At 45.2% G+C, this 25,326-nt stretch overlaps 1 protein-coding gene and 1 long non-coding RNA gene across 6 annotated transcripts in view; both read right to left on the bottom strand.

Moving 5' to 3' along the window:
• Positions 1–1,401: 1,401 nt before the first annotated feature.
• LOC147914285 (uncharacterized) lies at positions 1,402–3,303 on the bottom strand. Its single transcript, XR_015555648.1, has 2 exons — positions 2,670–3,303; positions 1,402–1,602 (listed from the first exon to the last, which is right to left on the bottom strand). It is a non-coding gene; the product is annotated as an uncharacterized LOC147914285 (long non-coding RNA).
• A 7,427-nt stretch (positions 3,304–10,730) lies between these two features.
• The window catches only part of SLX4IP (SLX4 interacting protein), a 187,441-nt gene continuing 172,845 nt past the window's right edge, over positions 10,731–25,326 (bottom strand). For 3 of the 5 annotated variants that reach the window (XM_087445605.1, XM_087445603.1, XM_087445604.1), the window contains 2 exons: positions 17,353–17,453; positions 10,732–16,071 (listed from right to left, as the gene is read on the bottom strand). In XM_087445605.1, coding sequence (XP_087301731.1) covers positions 15,345–16,071; positions 17,353–17,453 — 828 coding nt within the window. In that variant the 3' untranslated portion in view covers positions 10,732–15,344. Of the gene's footprint in view, positions 16,072–17,352; positions 17,454–25,326 lie in introns of all 5 variants that reach the window. The other 2 variants (XM_087445606.1, XM_004433867.3) reach the window with 2 other exon arrangements.

Genomic DNA, 25,326 nt, shown 5'->3' with positions numbered 1-25,326 from the left:
GAATAGGCTGTGCTTGACGGGGCACTGGATGGGCGAAGAACTGAAAGCCTTTTCAGCCACAAAATTCATCTGAAGTCCTCACACGGCGGGGCTGCTGTGGAGCTGGAGCTGTGAGAGCCCTGTCTTGGGGGCCTTGATTCCCTTGTTATTCAACAGCAAGTGTGAATACTGCTTGAATAAACACCACTGGATTAATAGCCTGTAGTGTGGAGGTGAATTGTTTGTGAGCACTCACGGGAAATGCCCACCACACTAAAAGGGTTTTAAATAGCTTGGAATTGGTGCTGGGGGATGAAGAGGGAGACTGAATGCTTTTTTTTTTTTCCTCTGGCTACTTGGATTAATATTAATGTCTTGCTATTATCAGAGCCCACACCCTCGGCTTCTGTGCACGCTTATGCCTCCAGGGTGGTTTCCTCAGCGCACAGGAAGTAGAGGAACTGCTGGGGTTAGGGCCCATCTACTCAGCACCTTGTACCCAAGGAGTGAGTGTTCAGCTGGCCTCGCCATGCAGCCTGGGGGTGCCAGGTGTCTGGGCTTCCATGAGGTTCTAGAGTCGGGCTGTCCCCACCTGTAAAGGGCAGGACAGTTGTGGTTCTCACTCGTGGCTGCTGGGGCCAGAGGCCAACATGGCCCTGCCCCCGCATCACGGGGTGGGGGTGGGAGCAGCTTTGCCTCCGGCATCTGCAGTGAGTGATGAGCCACGGTGGTGACGGGCATCTGGACAGCTTCCAGCAGCTGTGTGGAGTTGCCAGGAGTTCCCTGCTTCTGGTTGGGAAGCCAAAGCTTACCTCCCTTGGAGCTGTCCCCCAGTGCAGCAGCATTCAGGCCATCCACCCACCTGCAGTTTTCATGGTAAAACTCTAACTGGAACAACAAACTGAATGGAGGAAAAGCTGCCGGATGTTTTTCTTCTTTCATTCTTGGAAAACTTTTCTCTCTACCAGGCTAGGAATTGTGTTCTTCGATGGGCATCTTGTTTAAGAACAGATGGTGGGCTTTAAGTATCCCTGGCTTCTGCATGAGCAGAGGCCATCAAGGGAGTCAGAGGCTGTGACACAGTGTTTTGGCTCTCTGGGAAGGCAGCCCGAAAGACCTGGACAACGATGAGTCTGGATTCCCCTGACATCTCCCTGCCCTAGTGTAGCAATACTTTCTGTCACTAATCTCTGCCAGTAGACAGCTGGTTTCTGCAAGGTGGGGTCGGAGGGAGGGAGGGAGAGGTGCTCTCCTGGTTCAGCTCCAACAAGCCAGGACACAGTCTGGTTTGGAGTGCTGAATTCAAACACCATCCTGAAGCAATACTTTGCTCCAGTGGTTTGTAAACTTCGATACTGCAGGACCCCAGAATTCCTTGGGTAGTTGCCAAATGCTTTTGTGCCAAGAAAAAGACAAGTGTAATGAACCTCTGCGATTCTTTATTCCAGGAGAGACGTGATCTTGAGATTTCCATGTGCTGTGTTCAGGAGCCTTGAGTCGAGGACATGTGGGAGTGGGAGGCAGAGGTCAGTCCCATCTGGGCACGGCTCACAGCCAGGACCTTCAAGTGCGGCTGTCCCCTTTCTCCAGGTAGAAGGAACCGGGCAAGGAGCCCTGGCTGTCCTGGGGACAGGGAAGTGGAGAAAAGAGACTCAGTACCTTTCTCATTCCCAGTGAACATTCTGGGCCCTCTCTAAGGGGCCCCTGGAAGAGAAAGAATTTTCAATCCAGAAACTTGGCCAACTAGAGCCTCAGCATTAGACTATACCATGAAACTCCAGGAAAGAATTAACTCGAGGCTGGTTGTTCTAGGATGGGAAGCTCTGTCCTGGGACTCGAGACTTACACAATATGGAATTAGAACAGAAAAGAGGGGTATATCTTAATTGATTAAGAGCCCAGTGAGGGGGCCGGCCCACTGGCGTAGCGGTTAAGTGCACACGCTCTGCTTCAGTAGCCCGGGGTTCACAGGTTCGGATCCTGGGCGTGCACCGACGCACCGCTTGTCAAGCCATGCTGTGGCGGCGTCCCATACAAAAAAAATAGAGGAAGGTGGGCATGGATGTTAGCTCAGGGCCAATCTTCCTCAGCAAAAAGAGGAGGATTAGCATTGGATGTTAGCTCAGGGCTGATCTTCCTCACAAAAAAAAAAAAAAAAAGCCCAGTAAGACCAGGTGATAATCAGAAGTGTAACTTTTAAGCAGGTTTCTCTTAAAGGCAGATTCCCAGGCCTGGCCCATGATTCACAAGTGGGGGCCTGGGAATCTGTATTTTCAATGAGCTTTCCCCTCCTCCCAGGCTTCTATACAGTAAAACTTGAGAACTCTGCTAAAGTACTAAAGAACAAGCCCTACATTAATTACAATGTTTTCCTCCTTGTTAAACTGAATTAAGTAGCCTGCAAGCCAGTTTGTTGCTAAATTGCCACCTGACATCATTTTTAAGTAAAATAATTACACTGCCCCTTGAGCAAGTTGTGTAGACATCTAAGCGCTGCATGTTTATTGGCTGATCTGAGGGGTCAGTGAGTCAAAGTTAACTTCTTTGGTGATATTTCTTAGGTAGCAAAGAGCCGAAGGAACCAGAGCGTGGGTTTCCCACGTTTTTAAACGGCATACACCTGTCTATCCAAAAGTAAGCAAGTATGCAGCTAAAAACCAGTTGCCTTTAAAGAAAAAAACAAGTCCTACAGGCCCACAGAGTTGCAGCTTGGGCTGAGCAATGTTCCATCATTTCCGTTTCGGCCGCGGCTCTTTTTCTTGCCTCTACTGGGAATGAGAAACAGGAGTTCAGAGGTTCCTGGTCTGGGAAGACACACAAGCACATGGGTTATGGGAAGCCTCCTCCTGCTAATGTGTATTTATACTTTGTAAGCTCTGATTCATCCAAGCATTGGAACAGAACTCTGCTTCCTGAGGTTCTGTTTTTAAATAGATAGTTTGCAAAAACAACAATTATTTTTCTTAACATTTTTTTTCCACCCCACAAGCTGCTAAACATCCCGCCTGGGGCTATGTCAGTCTACCACAATGCCAATGACAGCTTGGTTATCGGAGGTGGAAGGTGCCCCGAGGCAGTTCTGGAGGGTTCTGGCCCCAGAAGTCTTCAAAACAAAGTTTAGAAACCATTAGGGCAATCTTGATGTGTCACTTCAAATCCACGAGACATTTCTGGGTCTATTAAAAATAACGAATTTCCCTTTGTGAACAATGGCCTTCCAATGGTTGTTAAAAGAAAAGAGCGAGTGGGGGTGATGCTTGTGGGACTGCGGGTACCGCTGCCTGGCAGCAGAGGGGCCTGCACACCTGCATGGCACCCTTTGAGATGCTGTCAAAAGGGTGCAGCTCCCTCGCTCTGGACATAAATTCTACCTGTATTACTTGCTCTTGCATGCCGGGCACAACCTTCCTGGCTTAGAATGTGTTTCTTTCAAGTCCCAGGCAGCTTTTACAAGTCTTAAATTATGTATCATTATGCACGGGTCCGGTATTAACCTGTGATACGCAAGTCGGGAAAATTAACTTGGAGAGTAAAGGCTCTTAAATCCAATAAGAACCTCGAATTGAGGCCTGCCCGCTGCCTCCTCCACCCCATTTGATCCCCTCCCCCTGCAAGCATCCACACCAGGGCACCCAAAGGTTGAATTATCCAGAGAGCAAAAGCAGATGCCAGCAACATGAAAGTACCAGCTTTGTTTGAAAGAGAAGCTCTCCTGGCAGGGCCAGTGGGGCTCCTCCATGATCCCCGAGGGGAATACAAGTTTGCAGCTGGCTTCCTAATGACTGCTCAGGCAACCAAATGCATTGCCCCCTCTCTGTTTTGCACCTGAAGAGTGGAAAGCTGCTTTATTTCATCCTTGCTGAGAAATGTGCAGTTGAAACGCATTCATCTTAGACTCACTGGATGTTGATGCGAATTGAAGACCTTACTGATCAAAAGACCCAACCCCCAGGACTCTCCCAGAAGGCAAAACTGAGGCCTAGAGAGGTTCGGGGACTTGTCCGAGGTCACAGAGAGAATTAGCAACAGCCAGGATCAGAACCTGAGGCTCCTGCTTCCCGGGCTGCCGTGTTTTCTGCCTTTTCTGGGAATTTGCTGCGTGGCCCAACAGCAGATTTATGCTCGGATCCTGCCCTTGGCATGATTTTCAAAGGTGAAGAGATGGGAGATCAGCAATTTTAAAAGGGGGACACAAAGCCTCAAGGGAGTTCACAGGAAGCTGCCGCAAAGACATTGTTGTAGATCTGAGCTGTGCCTCCTCTAGGTTTTGCCTAGAAAGTGATATCGTTATAAATCTGAGAGCAATAGGTGTTTTCCAAACCACAGGCAGATTAAGCCCTGTCCCTCTGTGGGTGGTTCCTTTGTTCTTGGGCAGCTTCAGATTTCCTTTTTAGTTTCTGCTTCACAGAATTATGAAATGAACTGCAGGAAAAGAGGTGCAGAAAGGAAACTGACAGCCTCAGTACATTCTACTTCTCCCCGTGCATGCACACGCATGCACATATATGCACACGTGCATGCACACAGAACACACACGCACACTTGACAGTTTTCAGGACAGTGCTGCTCTCCATGTGTGAGACGCAGTTGGAAGGATCCTGACCGGTGTCAGGTGATTGCAATTATAATCAGGCCTCATCCCACATTCTCGAACCACTCCTGCTTCCCCTGGCAGGCTACTTCCAGGTTATCGCGGAAAAATCACCTGAGCGTTTCAAAATACTAAAGTGCAAGTAGCATGAATGTGATGAAGTTCACCACGTCCGGTATGTGGCTGGGCCAGCACAGACAGATCTGGGAGTTCCTGGAACAGCCTGTGGGCAGCTCTGCTTCCTCCACCCAACACCCCAAAGAGCCTACTCCCCTGCGCTCTCCGCACCCACTGCTGAGGGATTAGGAACGGATCCCACAAGTCATCTTTAACCTGTTTGTCGTGTCAGGGTAGGCCAGAATTACATACTATGCAAAAGTTTCCTATGCACTGAGGCATCCACGCTGAACCACTTGGAAAAACCCCATCCTAGAGACAGAAGTGTAAACGCTCCAAGTTCAGGACATTAACAATCAGATACTCTCAGGGGGCTTGCTCTGGCTTTGCAGGGATGGTTTTTGGAAGTGTTTTTGAAAGAATTCAAGGCATAAAACAGAAAGGAAGAGCACAAATGTGAAACAGCTACAGGTTTGCACAAAACTAAGGAAGAAGTGTCTGTGAGGGAAAGGAAAAGGAGTGGGAAGGGATGGGGGTGGGGGGCAAGGCCTCACCACTACCTCTGGCTTTCTCCACATCCAGGGTCCCCTTACTTCTGTGTTTTCGGTGAGTTTTTAGTCCAACACTCAGCAGAAGAGGTCCTAAACATTTTTTCCAGGGCGCTCTGCCTGACATGGGCCCCACCAGTTGCCTGTTACTTTCACCTCCTCGGTGTGCAAAGCCAGGCTGTGGGCCCAGTGGTCCCAGGAATGCACTCCAGAGCCAGACTTCCTTGATTCCAATCACAGCTCTTCCTTCCTGATTCCTGGCACTGGTATTTTCTGTCTGTGCGGCGTTAGGCTCACACAAGTGTGGCCCAACAGCAGAGTTTCTGGGCTTTGGGGTTGAAAACACCTGGATTCTAGGCTCTGCCACTTACTAACTTGGGAAAGTTTCCAACATTTTTTACAAATCAGTGTCCTCATCTGCGAAATGGTAATAAATGTATGCCACTGTTAGTATTCATGAAAAGGGCTGCAGGAAGAAGAAAGAATGCTGCTCTCAGTATTTCTCTAAGCATCCTGTGAAACAATATAGAGTCCATTAAAAGATAAGGAATCCAACTGGATTCCAATGACGGTCTCCGTTCTTACCATTGAACTGGGCCCCCATCAGAGAAGAGCTAAGGGCTGCTGGATCTCGTGGTAGACGGAATCCCAGGAAGGCCCCCAAAGATTCCTGGCCTCTGGTTATTTGATTAAACACTAATCCAACTATTGCTATAAAGGGATTCTGAAGGCCTAATTAAAGTCCCAAATCAGTTGGCTTTAAAATATGGAGATGATCCAATTGGGGCTGACCTAATCACAGGAGCTCTCAAAAGCAGAGCATTTTCTCTGGCTGGTCACAGAAGGAGAAGTCAGAGAGGTTCAAAAATGTGAAAGAGATTCAGCACAAGGGAGGCTTCTCCATTATTGAAATGAAGGGGCCACGTGGCAAGAACCTGAGAACAGCCTCTGGGAGTTGAGCGAACTCCCCCGTCAACCACCAGCAGAACGAGAGGGCCCTTAGTTTCACAAGTGCAAGGAACTGAATTCTGCCAACGACCTGGGGGAGCTTGGAAGTGGATCTTTTGCTAGTTGATCCTCCCAATGAGGATATAGCCCAGCTGACACTTGACTCCAGCCTTAGAGACCCAGAGCAGAGGACCCAGCTAAAAGGTGTCAGAAAGACACTGTGAGATAGTCAATTTGTGCTGTTTTAAGCTGTAAGTTGACAGTAACTTGTTATGCAGCAACAGCAAACTAATACAGGCCTCTTCTAAAGGGAGTTGTAGCAGGCTATGTCACGTGCAGGTGCTGTTATTTGGTTTCGACTGTACAAGTTGTCAGCTTCCCCCGATCAAGTCAGTGCCTGTTACCAGTGTAGCAGAAAGAAAAGCTCATTCAAGACAAGCATGAACTACAGGACCGCAAGATAACTTGATGCCCAATTAAATTCTACAACAGTGTGTGGTCTGAGAGTACAGATGGCTCTCTGAACCCTCTAAATAATAATAACAGAACACAGTTCTTTCTTCTATATCTATTCCCCCAGTTTTATAAAATTAGGGCCAAATGAGGGAAGCTCAGATACCTGGCGTTGGAGGACTCCAGGACACACACTCTTGGGTCAGTTTTCTCCGCTTACGAAACGTGATGATGTTTGACTTCTGTTTTGTTTTTACGGCGAGGAAGATTAGCCCTGAGCTAGCATCCATTGCCAACCCTCCTCTTTTTCCTGAGGAAGATTTGCCCTGAGCTAACAGCTGTGCCCATCTCCCTCTATTTAATATGTGGGATACCGGCCTCAGCATGGCTTGATAAGCAGTGCGTAGGTGCGCACCCAGGATCCGAACCTGTGAACCCCGGGCCTCCGAAGCAGAGCATGTGAACCTAACCGCTATGCCACCAGGCCGGCCCCTTGACTCCTGTTTTCTTGATGAGGTTTTCAGTGGACTGGACATCTCAGAAATACTTTGTAATGTGCCCCCCGCCCCAGCCTTTCTTGACAAGAAAGCTCCCTCCTAGCTGTCCCCGCTGCACAGTGGCCGTCTCCTCTGGACTGAGAGGTGGCTAAATGGCAAGCCCCATTTTCTCTCCCACCATCTCCTCTTCCTCCGTTTGCCTCGTATGTTGGGCAGCTGGCCTAGGTGGACACACACAGCCAGCGGCAGAAACCTAAGGTTTCCCTCAAGTCCAGTGAGCTTTTCTACAATATTACCAGGACCTGGCATTAGACCTTACAAACATGTGCAACAACAGCCAAAATCATTTCTACAACCAGGACTCAGAACATGTGATTTGAGGGCCGGCCCCGTGGCTTAGCGGTTAAGTGCGCGCGCTCTGATGCTGGCGGCCCGGGTTCGGATCCCGGGAGCGCCCCGAGGCACCACTTCTCCGTCCAACGCGAGGCCGAGTCCCACGTACAGCAACTAGAAGGATGTGAACCTATGACGTACAACTATCTACTGGGGCTTTGGGGGGAAAAACTGAATAAATAAAATCTTTAAAAAAAAAAAAAAAAAAAAAAAAAAAAAGAACATGTGATTTGATAAACCTGTACCAAGAGATAGTATCTTCAAAGGAAAGCAAGGCGAATTTGATGTAGAAAATTCACAGATGGACGGACAGTCTGCTTGTCTTTGAGCCTACATAGAAATTTTAGGTGAGATCCAGAAGGTTCTTCCAGCTGGAGACTACTATCAGCATCAAAACAAGAGCCCCAGCAGCAGATCTCTTGCATCTCTAACACAGAGAGCTCTTCCTCCCAGAAGTGCTTTCAGATTGTCAGGGCACTATTCACTGGAGACCCATCTGCGGGTGCTTTTCTAGATGCCCCAGCCTCTCTGCCCACACAGTCTCCACTCTGCTCTAGGTGGTCACCGAGCTGAGCAGAAGGCACTGGGAAAAGGCTCACCAGGCAAGCAGTTTAAGGCGAATATACAAATCAAAGCAGGGCTGCTGTTTCACAAGCCCCAGTTCACTCTGGCATCATTACAGGAAGGTCCTTCCAGGCTCCTCCTACTGGGACACATCCCAAATGCCCAGCCCAGTCTGCCACATCAAGGCTGGAGGTCGCCCTAATTTACCATTCCACCTTCTCCCTCTGACAACAGGAATGGATGGGCTGGTATTAATTCTCCCAGGCACCCACAGTGGCTTTGGGAAAGAGCCGTCTGCATTCTTCTCACCAGCTGAGCATGTTAAGGAGGAACTGAAAAGGCCTTAAGAGCCACTGGGCCTAGAAAAGTTCCCAGTCAATCCATCACCTGCCTCCTCCAGAGAAGGGTCTGCCAGTCCACCCCACCTGCCAGTTCCAGGGGCAGGTGGAGAGAAGGATGTGAGGCAGTGAGTGGAAGAGCTGTGTCTATGTCCGTGAGTGTGAGTGTGTGTGTGTGTCTAAGCGCAGCGACAGGACTAGTAATAGAAGAGCTGGTGAGAGAGCGTGGGAGACTGGGAACTTATTTATAAAAGCTCTTCTGCCCTAAAGCAAGTCAAACTCCCTGCTGAGGAGTTGCTTTTTCTTCCTCCCTTTTGAGTCTTGTGTGCTGATCTGACCTCTCCCCCAGCAGAGGTCAGCGCTCTGCTCACCCCGCGCACACTCAGCCTTCTGGGGCTTTGTCGCCTTAGAAGCTTGAAGAGGAGAGAATTCTTCAGCTCTAATTTCTGAGAGGAAAGCTGCAGTAAATCTCGTGAAGAAGCTGGTCTTTTTTTTAAAGGAAATATATACACGTTCTGATCTGTGGGGAACTGCGGAGAAAACAAAAGGCAAACACGAGAACCGTCCGTCACCAGAGTCCCCTCCCACAGCCTACTTCACCCCCTAAAATAAATCAGGCTGGGTAACGGATGAGGTCTGAAGAAATGTAACTCAACTTAAAATACAAGGTCAGCATCTCAGCCTAGGTAATCCTTTGGAGGATGAGAAATCCTCCTGCTTTTCCCACAGGGTTATTTCAGATGCGCTTCCTGAGCCAAACTATTTTAAAAGCGTTCATTCTTCCACTGCCCTGCCAAATGTGAACTTGAGATTCACACGCACTTTTTGAGAGCTGATTAATGATATTAATGATCACGGATCAAAGACAAGCCCCATACAATTATTTAGGTGCTTTAAAAACTCGCTTTCTGTCTAAGGGTAACGATGTCTCAGGGCCGGCGAAGATGAAGCTGTGCTCTGATGTCTCGGGTCTAAAGCAGCATTACTGACGGAGAGGGGCCTCCAGGAGAACACAAAACACATCTCTTTGTCTGATTAAAATGCACCCCTATTGACACCTTGTCACCAGAGCCTTTCCCATTCGTTTGAAAGGAGGTACACTCTGATTTGCAGAAAGCCCCTCTTCTAAAGGATACTCAACTCTTAGCAGACCTTGCCTCTCTTAACATCCAGTATTCAAACACACACACACATACCCCTACATTTTTAAACAATAGTTCTTAACTATGGCTTCTCATGAGAATCATTATTTCAGAAGCTTTTAAAACTGCCAAATACCAGACCAAATCTGGATTCTGATTTAACTAGAAGCTACCCAGGTAATTCCAACGTGTGGCCAGTGTCAAGACCCTGCTTTTAAATGGATGGAGAAATTAACACATGGGAGTGGTATATTTACCCCAGGACTCTACAGAGCCAAGTGTGGCACTTAAAATATTAATTTTATTTGACAAATGAAGAAACTGAGGCCCAGGACGTTAAGTGACTTGTCCTAAAACACACAAACCAATCAGTGGCAAAGCAGCAGCCTGGACCAGGGTTTGTGGCTCAGCACCATGCCATCATGCAGTCTGCAGACCCCCAGCCCAGGCCCCAGGTCCAGGACAGGGCATTTTTCCTGTGAACTAGGCCATATGGCATTCCGCCATGACCCAAACACTAAGAAGAAATGAGCTTTGCTTCACCGATTGCAGTGGTCCTCAGCATTTCATGAACAGCTTTTCAAACATATTATTCCAACCTGATATTGAAATGCTTCTGAAAAATTATGTACAGGATCCAAGAGTAACTATACTTATAAGCAACCAGAGAGGCCTGGGATCCAGTCATAAAAGGCAGTGTAGAGAAAATGTGGGCCCAGGACTTGATTCAGTGCTGAATAAGGACTAGATACACTTAGAAAATGGAAATGAATCCATTTGGGAGATGTCAAGATTCTCTGGAAAGGAGTCAAGGTCACATACTTTAACCTCTCACAAGAGGAGTCTATCTTAGCTCACAATTGAGAGCAGAAATGGGAACACATCTGCATTGTAAAGACCACCCCAGAATCTTACAGCCCAATTTAATCACAACATCTCACACAGGGTTTTCCAAAGCTAAATCTTTAGGACCAATGGTTCAAAAGCAGAGCTCCTTTGATTACAGTCATGAGCTGGATAACGATGTTTCCATCAACGACGGACCACATACTAAGGTTAGTACCATATAGCCTAGGTGTGTAGTAGGCTGTACCATCTACATTTGTGTAAGTTCACTCTGTGATGTTCGCACAACGATGAAATGCCTAACTGCGTTTCTTAGAACGTATCTGTGTCGTTAAGCAATGCATGACCGTATTTTAACACAGTGTTTAAAACCTCACAATTGCTTCAAGGAGGAAAAAAGTCTCTAACAAATAGAATATAATTTTAAATAGTATGTTCAGAAAAGGGCATTTTGGATGTAGTCTTTGGGGTTAATTCACTTGTTCTGAAGAAAAGGGATACACACCAATTTAATTTTTTAAAACAATTTTACTTTTTATTCATAAAAGTTTCATTTCCACTACATACTACTTTCATCCCCTAGGTATGTACAACTATTTAAATAGTTTTAACAAAACAAATGAGAGGACAAAGCCAATGGGCAAAAGAGCTCTCCCAGTGATTACTGCAGTATTTGGCTTTCTAACTTGACTGAAGAAAGTTATCCTGGGGATCTGTCAAATCCACACCTTCAGTCACCTAATCAGATCCTTTGGGATCAAATGTATGGTTTTATTGATTTTTGTTTAATTAAAGAATCAAGATTTTTGATAAGTAACTGTAATGGCAATTATAAGGTAACACATGGTAATATTACGGGGCACAATAAAACTTACTCGAATGTGATTAAATTCAAGCCCAGTACCAAACAGTTCTCGACAATTAAAGGCAATAATTTGATCCACTCGAGTCCCCTCTGTTAAGCTACACATTGACATATATTTGTTCTTTGTCTTGTTAAATAAATATGGAAACCAAATTAGAGGGAGTTCTGCAGATTTCTGAGAATTTAATTATATCATTAAATCGTAATACCAGCGATATATATGGTTAGACTTCTGTCCTGAGTAATTATCTGAATTAACTTCATTTTGTACTAAAGGAAGGCTTTAAACTACTTAACAGAAATCAGCTTAATTTTGATTTTTTACTTGCTCCAACGTGTTCCAATTCATTAGTGTTTCAATAACAAGGGATGAACTCTTTTGTCTTGACAAACCAAGAATGGAAATTTCCTCAAAAAGAAAAGAAGAAATGAAAATGATTTCCATATTCAAGTCATAGCATGATGAATGGAGAATCTGTGGCTCTTAGGAAAACCACTTGTTACCTCAAAAGGAGGACCACTCACTTGAACTTTGTGGAAATATTACAGTGGGGCCTGTCAAGAAGAAATGGAAGGAAACTGGGAATGGCGACACTGTGACCCCCGGCCATTCTTTTGGGCACAGAGGTTTCCTTCCCTTATGCGCTCTGTCCTCATCAAGCTCTTTCTGAAATCAAAGGCCACCGATATGCACAATAATTCATGCTAAAATCCAAACAGGACACCAAAAGCAAATTAACTGTGATCCTATTGTTCTCCCCAAGATACATCTTGAGATAGATATCTTGTGCAGACAGAAACTATATTCTCCATAAATCAAAATACAGAGGATTTTTATGATTTTTATAAAACAAAATACATTTTCCTGCTTTTTTAATATAAAATAAATGAACAAAAAAGCTGTAGTACTCACTCCTCTCTCCCCACACATTTGCTCCTTTGCATTTAACAATTTATTTGTGTATCTGGATGACAGTTAACCTCCAGTGGCAAAGAAAAGAAAAATATGTAAGAAAAATCACACTGATTTTTCTCAGACATTTGTTGTTTACAGACATTAAAAAAAAAAAAAAAAAACACCAATCTATTAAAAAGTCATTTGAAAGCACATGGAGGTGACTCAGAAGCCATGACACTGAGAAAGTTAGGGAGTTGAAAGTTATAACATTAATCGAATTAGAGCTACATTTCTTCAAGCATCAGAGTTACATGGACTTGAGTATACATTTAATTTGGGTTATTAAGTAAGTGACTGAAGAACTTATTCTTTTTGACTGACAGTGTCTCAGATTTGAGAATATTGAATTATTAAGAATATCAAAACACATACCCCTTCCAGCAGCAAAGAACTCTTCATTTCCCACCTAATAAGCAACAAAAAATGCTGGCAGCCATTTTCCCCTTTGTACTTCCAAATATCTAAAGCATCACACAACCACTCAAGTAACAAGAGATCCAGGGGTGTTTCAGACATGTGGAAGGAAAATGCTTAAAGCAAAATTCCTCAAACACACGCCATAGTGTGGAAGCGGAGAGCTATTCCCTCCGTTAATCCTGTTAAAATCCCATGTACACGCCGGCTGTGAGAAAGACCCTATCAATCTACAACGAAAGATGCTCTTTTCCCTCTTAGATCACAGTAATTGTTATTTCCACAAATATCCCAAACTTGAAAGCCAAGACTTTTCTTGAAAGAAAATCATTCAAAGTACAAGAATTGGCTTTAACCACCAAGTCCAGGTTAACTAATGAAATAAAAACTTCTCAATTAAAAACTTTCTCTGGTGTCTCCAGTTCAAACATCTCCTTCTAGTTCTGGGGCAGGCAGCAGCTATTGTTCTGGAATAGCTGTCTTTTTTATTCTAGACTCTTTCCAGAGAGTTTATTGTTTCTTGGCCTATCACCTGGGTTATTATTTTTGTCCTCTCTGTTTAAACTGTTCCAATAATTGTTTCTGTTTAAGAAGATTCAATGACACACTGTGGTCCTGTCTTCAGTGAAGAGCACATCTAGGATACTGGTCACTCTAAGAGAGGGGGCCATGATGGACCAGGGGAATTGATGTTCTATCACTCTCTTGGGAGGTTTCCATTCTGTGCAGTCCACCCCTACTGTATGAGCAGGATCTGCTCCACTGAGGTCAGTGTTCTGTTGGACTCCCTCTTCTCCTATAGAATCCTTTGATTGGAATCATCTACGGTCAGGAAAAAAGCTAGGAGGAAAGAGGAAAGGACAGCAGTGGGCAGGGCCATGTTCCTGGTGGGAGTGGTGAGGCTAGAACCACAGAAAGGGGACAGGTTTCCAGGCAGAGTTTGGAACATGAAAGGAATAGCATCTACATCCATGGCCAGGCATGGTGACCAAGACTGAACTTTATGACCCAAAATGGTAGAAATATGGTTGCCTCTTAATGACTCTTACCTCATAGTACGAGCGGGGAAAGGAGACATGGGGAAGGACAGAATGAGCTGGAAGAAACCACTAATTAGTCCTAAGCATGAACCTATCCTCTGTTTCCATCTTTTTTTATTTCATTGGGCTTTCTCTGGGTTATTTTTCTACTAACTCCAACACTTTTGGGAATATACTTGATTTTCCTTGTTACTAGGGAGGTGCTACTTTAATGGACCACCCAATGTTGAGCAGAAAAAAAGATATATTTGATGGGTGGCCTCTGAATATGGTTTTTTCCCTATTTTAGAATGAAACTAGGTTAAGAAAATCTTTAGTAGGTGTCCATCCAAAATAAGTCATTGCTATGATTCACTATGTGACATTTCAGCAGGCCCACTGGAGACATCAGTGGGTGATACTGTGAACGGAAAGCTCCTGTTTTCAAATTTAAACTGCCTGTGAAGCCTTCAAATAGGAAACTGGAAATTTTGGCCACTGAGTTCCCCTTGGGTTCTGGTCTGTTCTGAACCTAACCAAAATCAGAGGTGGGGAGGGCCGGCTCCGTGGCTTAGCGGTTAAGTGCGCGCGCTCTGATGCTGGCGGCCCGGGTTCGGATCCCGGGCGCGCCCCGAGGCACCACTTCTCCGTCCAACGCGAGACGGAGTCCCACGTACAGCAACTAGAAGGATGTGAACCTATGACATACAACTATCTACTGGGGCTTTGGGGGGAAAAAATGAATAAATAAAATCTTTAAAAAAAAAAAATCAGAGGTGGGGAAAAGGGCAGGAATATGCCTGAGCTACAAGCAAGAACAAGCCTCTTCTATGTCTTCCCCTAACGCTGGGCTGAATTATATGTAAATGTTCTGCAATTCTTAGGGTAAGTAACAGCTCTCTAAGTGCTGTGGCTGCCATACTTAAGAACCTGGGAACACAGTGACTCATACACTGAACCCAGGTGCTTTACAAGTTTGAGGGAGCATGATGGTGTGCATGTCCACACGTGGGCCCCAGCTGATGAGCTGCAGGCTGCCCATGGTAGCCAGGCTAGAGGAAATAAACACTAGGGAGTCTCTAATTAGTCTAGTGATTCTCGAACTTGAGCATGTTTCGGGAATCACCCACAGCTTCTCGTTCAGTAGGCCTGGGGTGGGGCTCGAGATCTGCATTTCTAACATGTTTTCAGACAACGAAGCTGGTGCCTGGACCAGATGGTGAGACCCATTAGCCTACTCCTTCACTGCTGTGCTACTCAGGCTGAAGAGTAGGGGGATAAATTGTACCCCCAGAACTGAACAGCAGCACTGTGACAATGTCTCTATGAGGTCATCGCATGGTCTGTACAGTGATGTGCCAAGGAGGCACATGAATGGTTTCATCATGTAGTTCTTGCAGGAATGCTGTCATCCCTGACAAGGCGGATGGCTGTTTATCACTAACATAATTTTCTGAAGACAGTTATAAAATATGACAAGAAAGTAGCAATGTTGTTAGGACAAGCATTTGGCTCCTGGAGGTGACTGCTTTGAAAGCTAACCCTAACGTGGATGTATATTTTCTATTTAAAATGATCATCCTAATTCCTTTAAAATCACAGCATCTATACACACTGCTCATTTTTCACAAGTTTGGCCACTATCTCCTCAACTACAATTCTGCAATCCTCTTTAGTAAGTTAGTGGCCTCTTTCGTTTCTTTGTTTTCTTGGTTGGGCTGCCCTGAACTGTAGGTAACCTTCCAGTGCTTGTGGCTGAGCCGGTTTGCTGTGCCTGCTCTGGTTTATTTTTCATAAAATGTCTGGAGGAGAGATTTTCCAAAACATGCAACTCTTCGTTAGATGTGGGTTTTGCCAGATCTTGTTTCAGAAGTAACCCTGGATCTGACAGCTCTAAAGTTGGCAAGACCCTGACAGCTTTGCCTCTCTCCACTATTATTTCTCTTGAGACTAATGGATCACTTGCAAGAGCAACTCTCTTGTGGTGGTTGAAGTCTTCCGGAGAGCTGCAGTTCCTACGTTTCTGCTGTGTGCCGGCCCCTCGTGGACCCTGTCTTGGACCTGGTGATGCTGACTCACAGCTACAGGCAGCGTTCCTGCTTAGAAGGCCTGTCTCCGACCGCTCCCCAGGATGAGGTTTTTGCTGGCTGCTAGTGTCTTCTGGCTGGGTCTGATGAACACTTTCCAGCTTTTGAATAGGAAGACCCCAGTGGCTCTCAGCTGCCTTTATGTAATCCTTTTCTTGTCCCGTGGACTCCGACGGGGGACTGGAAGAAGCCTGACTGTCACCCCTCCTCCTTGCTATCTCTGCAATCACTGAGTCACTAGACGTTCCCACGAAGTCCCTGCTGCTCCGTGATTTGCTCATGACGCTGCTTTTTGTTTCAGTTCTTTTCACACTAAAACAAAGAAAGATTTTTCGTTTTGACATGGTTTCCTCCAAATTTCCCTTCCCACATTTCCTACACCTTAAAAAGGAGAATGTGTTGGGCCGGCCCCGTGGCTTGGCGGTTGGGCGCGTGCGCTCCGCTGCTGGCGGCCCGGGTTCGGATCCCGGGCGCGCACCGACGCACCGCTTCTCCGGCCATGCTGAGGCCGCGGCCCACATACAGCAACTAGAAGAATGTGCAGCTATGACATACAACTATCTACTGGGGCTTTGGGGGAAAAAAATAAATAAAATTATTAAAAAAAAAAAAAAAAAAAGGAGAATGTGCTACCCTCCCTTCTCCCTACCTCCTTGGCAAATCTAGAAAAATCCCCAAGTGTATGTTTAAATGCAGACTGGATCAAGCAATAGCCTTCACATTTTCTAATACACTAGGATACACTTTGTTTATTGATCATTGGGTTATCGATGACAATTATGATGGAGTTTATATTTTAACTAAGGCTGATAGGTATTTCAGATGTTAAGGGTCAATATTATCTACATTTGATATATTGATTTTTTCCCAGAAGTAAATGCTCAAATACATCCAAAGCACAAGCTGTGTGTGTGTGTGTGTGTGTACAAGCATATTCTTGTACACACACACACACACACAAACCCCTTTTCTACAGCACACACAACAGACAATGCAAACTTCACTCTGTAAAATTTACTTTAAGGGGCAGGAGAGAAGCTGCATAGGGAGAATTTAGAGACTAGACTTTGACTTCAGCATATGTTTATAGGCTTGTGAATGGCAAGAAATTTCTTAAACCACCAAACTCAAAACACTGAAGCCGAAATATTTATTTTGGCTGAGCTTCAGTCTGGAAACAAATATATATATATTCATGTTCTTACTATTGCCATCAGGGGCACAAGGATTATCATAATTATATTAGGGTCAGAACAAGCATCTTAGGAAAGGAATGCCTTTTTTTAGATCGGTCTGTAGTCACTCCAGAAGTTGTACGAAACACACCAACAGGTGCTTTTCATCTTCAAAGCACTTGTAATTAATTACTCCTTGCAACATACCTGTGAAGCAAGGACTCGCTCCCCATTGTCCAGAAAGCAAGAGAAAGAGAGTCGGGGAGGTGGAGGAGCAAGTATGACCTTAGCACAGGGTCAGGGCCCGAGGGGGTTTGTGATTAGGTTCCATGCACTCCTGCTGAATTCTAGACTTCATGGTATGTGACCATACAGACAGACAGTCAAAAATGAGAAGAAGGAGACACATCGGACCTACATTTCTTTCAGAGCGTTTCTCTTGAGCTTTGCGCTGGGAGGAAGTGGACTCTCCACACACTCAGCAAAATAATCAGACGCTCCGTGGAGAGCTCGTTCCGTCTACGTGAAGAGATAACAAGGGTTCAACCAGAAATCGACTAGCTGAGCGTGAGAAAAAACAGTTATACTCTGAATGCCCCGGCGAACAGATTCATTTCTGTGAAGACTAGATAAAACTGCTTAGTATTAGGCTATTTTAATTTTTTCAAATCTAGAACTTTTTGATAAATTGTCACTTCTTTTAGATTCCTTGCTCACACATCCCATACATTAATATGCGCCACAAACATACAAGACTGTAACGGAAAGGATGTTGGTTCCAAATCATCTGGGAACTCTTGGCTAATATTTGGTATCTCTGTGGCCCAAACTGTGACGAAGCGCAGAATCATGGTGCCAGGCAGCAGCGTGTCTGTGAGCTTTGATCTTCCAGAAGGACCTGGTGGTGCAGTGGTCTATACCCTGATTATCCTAAGCATTCTCTACATTTTCTCTATTTACAAAAATACAAAATATGGCCTTTGAATACTCAAGACTGCATCAAGAGTTAAGGCTTTTAATACATACTTTGAAAACTGAAGTTTGTGATTCTTGGCTACTAAAAAACTGGAAGTTTTTCTTAAACTAAGAGCATTACTATGGTTGTATATAATTCATAGATTATCTACCTATGTATCTATATGTTCCCATGGAAGCTTCATCAGGAAGTAATTATAAAATGTAAAAACCTCCCAACTTTCACCAACATTGACCGACTTCAAACTTTTGGAATCATTTGCTTTTTGTTAGTAAGCAGATAATCCAGGCAAGGTGTTAACTTCTCTCATTTCCTGGACACTAAGTACCCTTCTCTATCAAAGTCCATAGTAAAACCTTGCTGCCACAAGGAACAGTTTGGGTAAATTATCAATAGGTCCTTGCTTTAGACTTACACTGGAATTAACAATGACAGCCCCAGAAAGCCTGGCTGATGGCAGCCATCAGTATGACACGTGGTGTCCCATGGGTCCACATTGTGAGCTTTGTCCAATTACTGCGCTGCACCACTGAGTACCAGCCTTTAGCTCTGGCTAACTCTGCCTGTGGTGTCACACCTGGACCAATGTCACTCAAAGTCATATTCAGTTATAACCCAAGTCAGTTTTAAGAGTTAGTGAACAGAATATTATAGGTTTTATTGGATTATATTGCGTTTTGGTGCCTCTCTGTTTTTTCCCCCGAAGACTTACTAGCTGATCAACAAGAGCTACATTTTAAAGGTTAAATGAGAGAGAGAGAGAGAGATTGAGATTTATATGTGAAACACTTCTAAACATGCCCTGTAAGTACAGTAGATTTTCCCCTTACAACCACACCCTGTAAGTGCTGTATTTTCAGAGCTGAACAATTAACATAAGGAGCATGAGTCAGGCTTTGAACAACTCTGTGGGAACCAGAAAGCCTTTTGCTATTAGGAATGATGTAAATTCCCCAAGGCTGGAAGAAGTCCACAATGGAAGGCAGACAGGGTCATAAATAACAACAATGGATACTGCGGAGACCACATAAAGTATGATGCCGCACTAGTGACACCCTTCAAATCTCATGTTAGATTCAACCACTGCCTTTACTTATTTATTTTTAAAACTTAAAGAGCACTATGCATTTCCTATGGGAACTTCAAGAACTTCTTTAAGAAACAGGACAATTGACTCTCGTCCCAAATTCCTCTGATAACAAACAATGGGGGAAAATGTCCTTGGATGAAGTAGGACAACAGAAAAAGTGATGGAGTGACAGAAGGAAACGTCCAGCTCAAAAGTGCAAAACCTGTGACTTCGTTTTCAAAAAAAAAAAAAAGAAGAGAAGAAATGAAAAAGGCAAGGCGGGGTCTCCCGCTTACAAATTAAAACCACATTTGGCAATTTGCTGAAGGAGGCATATTTACACTTGTATGAAGACTGGGTGGGCAGGGGGAAAAAAAGATTCGACTCCTTCTTCAGCCCTCAAACTGTCAGATCTCATTAGAAATCTCTCATTCTTACTTTTATAGGGTCAATTCACTCCCCTTTGTCGCTAAATCGCAGCCTCCGGTGCCCCCTGAACAAGTATTTCAGAGGAAGCAGCTATCACCTGGGAACAGGATTTCCCAAGGGAGTTGTCCTGATTACCAATGGCTTCTCACATCTGGCACCAAAACACAATCTGCGGCTTATCCAGAGGCAAAATGCCAAGGTGCAGACAGCATGTGCTGAGAAGGTTTCAAGTGTCTCTCAGGCTGACCTGGATGACATGACACTACTCCTTTTTAGATTCTATGCTGAATAATGACCCTGACATCTTCTGCAAAGAATACAGACAGACCCAACATATTCAAAAAGGGTACCAGTTGGCCATCCAAAGTCCAGAGTGAGCACCCCATGGGGACTCAGGTATTTAAGAAACAGGCTAACCAAGAGGATTTCTTTGAGCCTCCATCTATGATGCTTCATAACCTGAAAGCTAGCTCTGAGTCTGGCCAAGGAATAAAATTCTGCAAATGTCATTCCCTGGTCACCTGCCCTGTCCCCCCTGCCCACCCCCCCATTTAGTTTTTTATTTTTGGTAATACTTTGAGTATTTTAGTTTTAAAACTTTCAACTGGTGAAGAGTGTCTATATACAGTTCCAGGACAAAACCAAACAGAAGTAGGACAAGGCCACTGGCCCCAGAAGAAGTCTAATCTAGGGAAACCCTCCTCGGCAGCTTGAGCAGCCCAGGCAGGCTCCCAGAGCAAGGGGTCAGGCTTTGTCTCTTGCCCTGGGGATGCTCTGGAAACTAGTGGACGCATCCTGAGGTTGAGAACAGCCAAAGCACATGTGCCCGAGTACAGGTCCAAGGGGAAGGTTAAACAGGTTGAGTGTCTGAGTATGATGATGAAGGACATTACCCCAGTGCTGTCTGGTCTGACCCGGGAAACATTTTAAACTCTGGATAGCAAGGACTGCAAAAAGAGTAGCCACCAGAATGAGGTAGGCAACCATGACACATTTCCTGTCTCTAATCAGAGAATGGGCTGGAGTGAACTATAGTTAGAAGTACTGGTTGATGTTCAAGTTACAAAGGCAAGTTGAAGTTGTGGATAAATCAAGGCGTTCACTCCACAGTAACTTGCTGAACACGATTTTGAACAGAACACTGTTGGATTAAAGAAGGAAGGGGAGAGAAGCTGGCCTAAAAAAACACCTGCTCTTGAGTTTACAATCTCCTCAAGGAGTCTGTAAAACACAGCTGGGGCTCCCAAAGGCTAGTGGGAAGTCTGGCTGTATCAAAGGCACCAAGGGAGCTTTTCAAAAATATAGATTTCCAGCACCCACCCCTGGAAGTTCTGATTCACAAGATTTGGGGTGGGGCTAGGAGAGCTATTTTAGGTTCCCAGGTGATTCAAGAACTGCTGATATAAATGAAACAACACTCAACAGAACAGAGCAACAGATAAACCAGTGTAAACTATACACTGAGGCAGCGTTTGGCAAAGTGTGTCTGGTTATCCAGGCATCAAAATCTCCTGGGGAGCTTGTTCAAAAATGTTCTGGATTCTACCCCAGAATCTACTGCATTTGGATCTCTAGGGGGTGGGGTCAAGGCATATGCATTTAGGCAAGCTTCCCAGAAGAGTTAATGAACTTCTGCCCTAAAGAGGAATGGAATTGATAACTGAGCAGAGTCCAGCAGAATCATCTAATCAGGCAACACTGAACTCTGTATGTAGCATTGCTTGACACCCTTGTGGAAAAAGATGTGGACCCACAGAAAACATCCCTGCTCTCATGGAGCCTCCATCTCATGGGGGAGAAAAGAAAGAAACAAACAAATAATGTGTCAAGTGGTAATGTTATAAAGAGAAATAAACCTCTAAAGGGTCATGGACGTGGTGTTTTACATATGCCGGTCAGAGAACGCTGTGGTAGGCAAGAAGGTGAGCTTTACCCAGAGACCTGAGTGGAGGATGAGCTATATGAGCACCTGAGGAGGCGCATTTCAGGCAGGGAGAAGCGTGAACACAGAGGCTTTCAGACACAGAGGCTTTCAGGACAGAGCATGTCCGGGGGGGGGAGGATCAGAGAACCAGACCAAGGGAAGGGAACAAGGGGCCAGGAAGCAGGGGAGGGGTAGTGTGTGTGTGTGTGTGTGTGTGTGCGCGCGCGTGTGTGTGTGTGTGTACTGGTGGTGGTGGCAGTAAGTCACATATGGCTTTTATTAGGATGGCACATTTTCTTCTAAGAAAGATGATGTGCTGTTAAAAGGTTCCAAGAAGAAAAATGACTTGGCATTTTATTTATTTTTTAAATGAGCATCTTGCTTTATTCTTTTTTTGAGGAAGACTGGCCCTGAGCTAACGTCTGTTGCCAATCTTCCTCTTTTTTTCCTTTTTTTTTTTCCCCTCCCCAAGGGCCCAGTAGATAGTTATATGTCATAGTCGTACACCCTTCTAGTTGCTCAATGTGGGATGCTGCCTCAGCATGCTTGATGAGTGGTGTGCACCCAGGATCCAAACCAGTGAATCCTGGGCCGCCGAAGTGGAGCATCTGAACTTAACTGCTATGCCACCAGGCCGGCCCCTGTGACTTGGCATTTTAAAAGGATCACCTTGGGTGTAGTAGAGGGGACAAGGTGGAGGTGGAGAAACCAGTGATGAGGCTACTGCAATAGTCCACTCAGAGAGGATGGGTCTTGGAGGAGGCCAGTGATGGTGAGAAGTGGTGAGACTGGAAATATAATTTGAAGGGAGCCCCAACAGAACATGCCAACGGATTGGATATAGTTGGAGAGAGGAAGAGAAAAGTCAAGGATGACTCCAAGATTTGTGGTTTAAATAACCAGATGAAGGAAGTTAGCCCTTACCAGTATAGGAAATACTAGGGGAGGGGTAGGCTTGGGGAAGTGGAACCAAGAAATCAGTTTTACATGTGTAAACTTTAAGAGTCCTCTGGATATCTAAATGGAGATGTTGAGCAGGCAATTAAGAGACAGCTTCCAGGAAGAGGGAGGTGTGGGCTGCAAACACAGAGCTGGGAAGTCCACAGAGATGGTATTTAAAGGCATCAGTCAGGATGAGCTCCACTAGGGAGTGAGTTTGGATGAGAAAAAAGAAGTTGAGAAGATGAGGAGGATTCAGAAAAGGAGGCTATGAAGGAATTGTCAGCGAGGAAAGACAAAAATCAACATAACATGATGTCCCTGGAGGCAAGAGAAGAAAGTGCTTCATTGAAAGTGACAACCGTGTCAAATGCTGCTGAGTAGGCAGGAGTGAAAACTGACCAGTAGAAAGAAGGTGACTTGACAAAAGCTGTTTCTGGTGAAGTGCGGGGACCCACGCCTACCTGGGATGGGTTCAAGAGGGAAGTGGAGACATAGTCGAGACCAGAACTCTCCAGTAGAGATATAATGTGAGCTGTATGCGTGACTTTAAATTTTCTACAGACCCATCAAAAAAGTAAAACGAGGGGCCGGCCTGGTGGCGCAAGCGGTTAGGTGTGCGCACTCTAATGGGGCGGCCCGGGGTTCGCTGGTTCGGATTCCGGGCGCGCACCGACGCACCGCTTGTCAAGCCATGCTGTGGCAGCGTCCCATATAAAGTAGAGGAAGATGGGCACGGATGTCAGCTCAGGGCCAATCTTCCTCAGCAAAAATAAGAGGATTGGCACTGGATGTTAGCTCAGGGCTGATCTTCCTCACACACACAAAAAAATATAAAAGGAAACTAGTGAAATTAAATTTCAATAACATATATTATTTAACCCAATATATATAATGTTATCATTTCAACACGTAATCAACATAAAAATACTGTGATATTTTATATTTTTACACTAAGACTTTAAAATCTGGTATGTATTTTATATTTACAGTATGCCATTTCTACATTGTCATTCTGACTCCCCACATTTCAAACGCCCAACAGCCAAATGTGGCCAGTGGCTTCAGTGTTGGCCAGCGCAGGTCCAGGCAACACTTTTGAAGAGTTCTGTTGTAAGGGGGAGCAGAGAAATGGGGTGGTAGCTGGACTGGGGGAGGTGGTTAATCGAGGGGAAGTCAGTCAATGACTCTGGAATAGGCATATTTGGAGGGATGTGATCAGCTACTGTGTGCCAAACTCCAAGTGGGGGTTCAGGTAATGTTTCAGAAGGTTTGCACGTACTCACCATGTCACCCTTGAAACAGCGTGGTGAGGCAGGTAATATTTTTACTACCACATCCCAGGGACCTGATTCAACATGGACAAACAGCATGGATGGCACTGCCACTACTCACCTGACAAACATAGCTTCTGTTGGGAAAATCTTGCTGCCAGCTCTCAAGCTCCTGGCCACAGGCCCTGGGACATCAATATTAGTCCAGATTGGAATTGAGGGGGGCAGATTCTAGGGGGTGTGATATCAGGCTACTGGTCACCCCAAGAGCCCTGTGGGTGCACTACAATCACAGCACCCCTCAGCCACACTGCCAGCCCAGTGTGGTGCTCCTGGCACCTCTTACAACCATCATTCGAAGGGTGTGACAGGAACTATCCCACCAAGTTCTTGTTTCCAGGATTATAGAATATCCTGCCTGATACGAAAGCAATAAAATGAGAAGGGAGGAAAAAAGATCCTCAATGCTATTAGGATTTGTCTCACAGTAGTACTTAATATAGTAATGTGCTACTCTCAGTCTTTATCTTTTGAGAGTTGGATCTATTTTCTCATAGTTATGTACATTTCCTCTGTTTTATTCACTCCCAAATGAAAATGAGTAACAACCCAATCAGAATATTTTAAAAGTAGGTAATTCATAGTAAAATTTTAGAATACATAGTCTTGGGTCACATTCAAAACATTACTGAATCTGAATTCCTCACGATCACATCTGCTGAGAATGAGATACCCAAAGTTGATCAATCAGGGTAACACACTCCTGGGATGAGAGGTGGAGCACAGGTGACAAGGATGGAGGTCATGGTCTGCACTCGTTGGTTGCTTGTCCCAGAGCCAGTTTCTCAACCCCCTGATAGTTGGTTTCTCATCTACCTTTCAGGATTGTTTGGGAAATTCGAATGCAGCGAGGTGTAAGAAGCACACTTTGGAAATTGGAAACCGCTGAACACATTTTCTTGACATTACTGTAAAAGAAAACTTGATGCCTACACAATCCATATGGGGTTTATAAGAGAGCAAAGGATGCCTTGCATTTGTAGAGAACTTATCTGATTAAAGCCCTTTTCCCTACATCGCATCAGAGCCTCAGTGAATATTTGGCAGGCAGGTATTGTCCCTATTTGACAGATGAGAAGAATGAGACGCAAGAGACTAAGTGTCTAAGGCCAAACATTTAGCTAGCGGCAGAACTGAGTGGAGAAGGCCCAGCCCCTGTGCAGCGCTCTCTGCACTATGCCCAGCGGGTCACTTGCTATCATGGTCAGAGATGGAGTTGTAGAAAGAGCACAGGATGCTGAGTTGGAAGTCCCTGGGGCTAGACCCCTCTGGGTCACCACCTCGCTGTGAGATCTGGACAAGCCACTTACCTTCTCTGAACATCAGTTTCCTCATCTACAAAAAAGGGATGATAATAATACCTATATAGTGGGGACTCATTCATTTCCTGGACAAAAGACTCAGATTTTTCTTCTGTGGAATCATCTATCTAACATTCATGCATTTCAGGAGGCCTTGTCTCCAAGCCTGACTCCTGAAGTGGGCCTGTGATCCAGGCCAGGCTAATCAGAGTATGTAATTCACGAGCCTCAAAGAGATGAATGAGCTACAGGTGGCCTGGGAAGAGGCCTGCTCTCTTTTCCCACGGACCTAGAGCTGCCAGGACCAAGCATCACTTATAGGCTGAGAATGAAGCCAAACAGTGGAAGGCAGAGCCAAAAGATGGTGAGAAACAGTCTTGAAGAAATTCCTTGTGCTTCTGATCAGCAAGCCATACCTAA

This window comes from Ceratotherium simum, chromosome 21 (genome assembly GCF_057802395.1).
Source record: "Ceratotherium simum simum isolate JZ-2026a chromosome 21, ASM5780239v1, whole genome shotgun sequence".
In the NCBI taxonomy this organism is placed as follows: domain Eukaryota; kingdom Metazoa; phylum Chordata; class Mammalia; order Perissodactyla; family Rhinocerotidae; genus Ceratotherium; species Ceratotherium simum.
Note: the sequence above shows the minus strand (reverse complement) of the source record. Positions and strands in the feature narration are given on the sequence as shown.